The sequence below is a fragment of the Gadus morhua genome, chromosome 8, assembly GCF_902167405.1.
Source record: "Gadus morhua chromosome 8, gadMor3.0, whole genome shotgun sequence".
NCBI lineage: Eukaryota > Metazoa > Chordata > Actinopteri > Gadiformes > Gadidae > Gadus > Gadus morhua.
This window is the reverse complement of record NC_044055.1, coordinates 17,416,254-17,418,753: the sequence shown is the minus strand read 5'-3', so window position 1 is coordinate 17,418,753 and position 2,500 is coordinate 17,416,254. Positions and strand designations below refer to the sequence as shown.

Below are 2,500 nucleotides of genomic sequence, written 5' to 3'. Positions count from 1 at the left end.
CCTTCGCCGTCGAAGGGCGAGCTGTCGCCGTGGAAACCCGAGGCAAAGATGATGGTGATGTCCACGTCGCGCCGGCCGCTCTCCAGGGCGCTGTAGGGCACGGCCTCGAAGCGCAGCGGCGTCACGCCCTGCCACACGTCGAAGGCCCGGCGGATGGCGTCGTGGGTCTCCCTGGCGCCCACCTTGGGCGTCACGTTCTTGATGCTGCGTGGGAGGGGCGGAGCGGGGACATCGGTACGCTGTGTCTCACGCTGAATTCAACGTTCCCGATATTATATTGATTCACGGCTAAATCTATTTTCTTTATTTTCTCAATGTTATTGTGATTCCCAGACCAAATCTGACTTTGTACCGATAGTATATGGATTGCTTAGAATGTGATAGTTTACACATGGTTTGTGGCGGTATTACAGGTCTGGCTTAATTTGCAGGCCGTAGATGTCATATCATTGTATTTCTCTCCGCTATAACAGTATTGAGATCGTGAGTGAGCCTATCAGTCATTAGAGCAACAGAAGAAGAAACCCTTGCTGTCCAGCCAAGATGGAGAATAATACTATCAACTATAGTTATATTAAAATATAGTGATAGTCACCTATATAGATAGTGACCTATACTGTGAAATGTGTGTAACTCTACCTTGAGCATTGGGATGCCTTGTTCAATAGACCTACATCACTTTGAAAAACACGGAATAATCGAAAATATTGTATCGTGACCCTTCTATCTTGATGAAATTGTATCGCGTGATTCTTGACAATAAACACCCCTACATGGTGTATGTGTGTGTGTGTGTGTGTGTGTGTGTGTGTGTGTGTGTGTGTGTGTGTGTGTGTGTGTGTGTGTGTGTGTGTGTGTGTGTGTGTGTATGTGTGTGTGTGTGTGTGTGTGTGTGTGTGTGTGTGTGTGTGTGTGTGTGTGTGTGTGTGTGTGTGCGAGTGTGGGTGGGTGGGGGACACGGGCAATATGTGGTTGACTCTGTGTATGACTAATGCATTTAAAGTGAAAGGGTTCTTCCTGAGGGTTCCTGAAGGTTAATGCGTTGCTGGGGCGGAGATGATGACAACATAATCATGGTGAGGTCGTTTAGCAGCTGCTTTTATCCCCAGCGAGTCCTGACCCACATTCTGGTGTATCATGTTGTCACAGGGCACCGTGGGGTTAGGCAGTCTTGCTTAGCGATGCCTGCGGGTCAACATCGGTCAATGGGGAATCGAACCCAGTAACCCTGCGCGAGCATGTTATATTTTATATATTTAATCAGTCAGAATGTGTACACATATACACGTTTAGATGACGTGTGAACAAGTATCCTTAAAGTTTCCTGAGATAGTCGCATATACTAACAATTTAAATCTCGTCCCCCACCCTTTCAACGTTGTTTTTTCCTATTAAGTCGGCGCTCACATTTAATTTCCTAAAACGGGGCTGACTGTATTAAAAATAAAGTTGAACTTGACAAAACTAATAGCAAAGCCTGGTGGCTTTTGGTGAAGTTCTTATTGCGGTAGTCCTTATCAGTCCCCAGCAGGCAGGGACAAGAGGGAATCTCTCTCCCCTGTCTGTGTGGATGTCTCTCTCCCTCTCCCTCTCTCCAGTGACTCTGAATGAGCCGTGTGCAGTCAGCGATGGTAGGCTGGGGCTGAGCGCTGATTGACATTCCATTAAGTGAGGTGGCTCATCAGCTCGCATTGAGAAGGGAAGGAAAGGGGACAGGATTTGAATAAATTGACAGTGTTATCTCTTAGGACGGATACATCCTGTCAATCCCCATTGGGTGCCCCCCCCCCCCCCTCAACCCGCCGCTACCCCTTATCGTTCCCCTTCAAGAAGCCGCCAGGGAGTGGAGGCGGGTTTAATCAGGTGTGATTAAAGAGAGGTTTTTTTTTCTTTTTCTGGGAGAGTTTTGATTTTTTTTGCTATATTTGATTTTTGTTTTGCCTTAACTGAAGTTTTCACACTCCCCCAGTGTTATTCAGAAAGAACAGTGCGTTTTTGATGAATGAGTCAACAACATGAATGACACGTTGCCATTGTAAGCTAAAAGAATAGCTCAAAGTCTGGTGATTCAGTGGTATTTTGAACATTACACCAACAAACGCGTAGGCGAAGGCGAATGAATCGAAGATGATTGAAATGTGTGATATCACATTTGCCGATGTGTACGTGTGTGTGTGTGTGTGTGCATTTGCGTGCATGTGTGTGAGCGGCACACATAGACACATCACACGTCCACCTCTGAAAACGTGACGTAGTCCGGTCTCTATGACAACACGCAGCGAGTGAACCCCGAGCAGGGCAAATTAGCGGTTAGATGTGCAAACATTCAACGGCACCCTATTATTACAAGCGGCAGGCTGATCTACCCCGTTGCCACGGCAACCAGCGTCCAACCTTCAACGTCTCCCTCACCTGTAGGTGATGTGTGTGCGCTGCCACTTCTGGCCCGTCAGTGCGTAGCGCCGCTTCCGGGAGCGCGAGGCGTTCTTCATCGTGTCGG

At 47.8% G+C, this 2,500-nt stretch overlaps 1 protein-coding gene across 2 annotated transcripts in view; it reads right to left on the bottom strand.

The window, feature by feature from the left end:
- mmp16b (matrix metallopeptidase 16b (membrane-inserted)) overlaps positions 1–2,494 on the bottom strand; it is a 14,497-nt gene extending 12,003 nt beyond the window's left edge. For both annotated transcript variants that reach the window (XM_030363671.1, XM_030363672.1), the window contains exons 1-2: positions 2,413–2,494; positions 1–204 (exon numbers count right to left, since the gene is read on the bottom strand). The exon at positions 1–204 is cut by the window's left edge and continues 101 nt beyond it. In XM_030363671.1, the coding sequence (XP_030219531.1) occupies positions 1–204; positions 2,413–2,492 (284 nt within the window). In that variant the 5' untranslated portion in view covers positions 2,493–2,494. The remainder of the gene's footprint in view (positions 205–2,412) is intronic.
- Between the last annotated feature and the right edge of the window lie 6 nt (positions 2,495–2,500).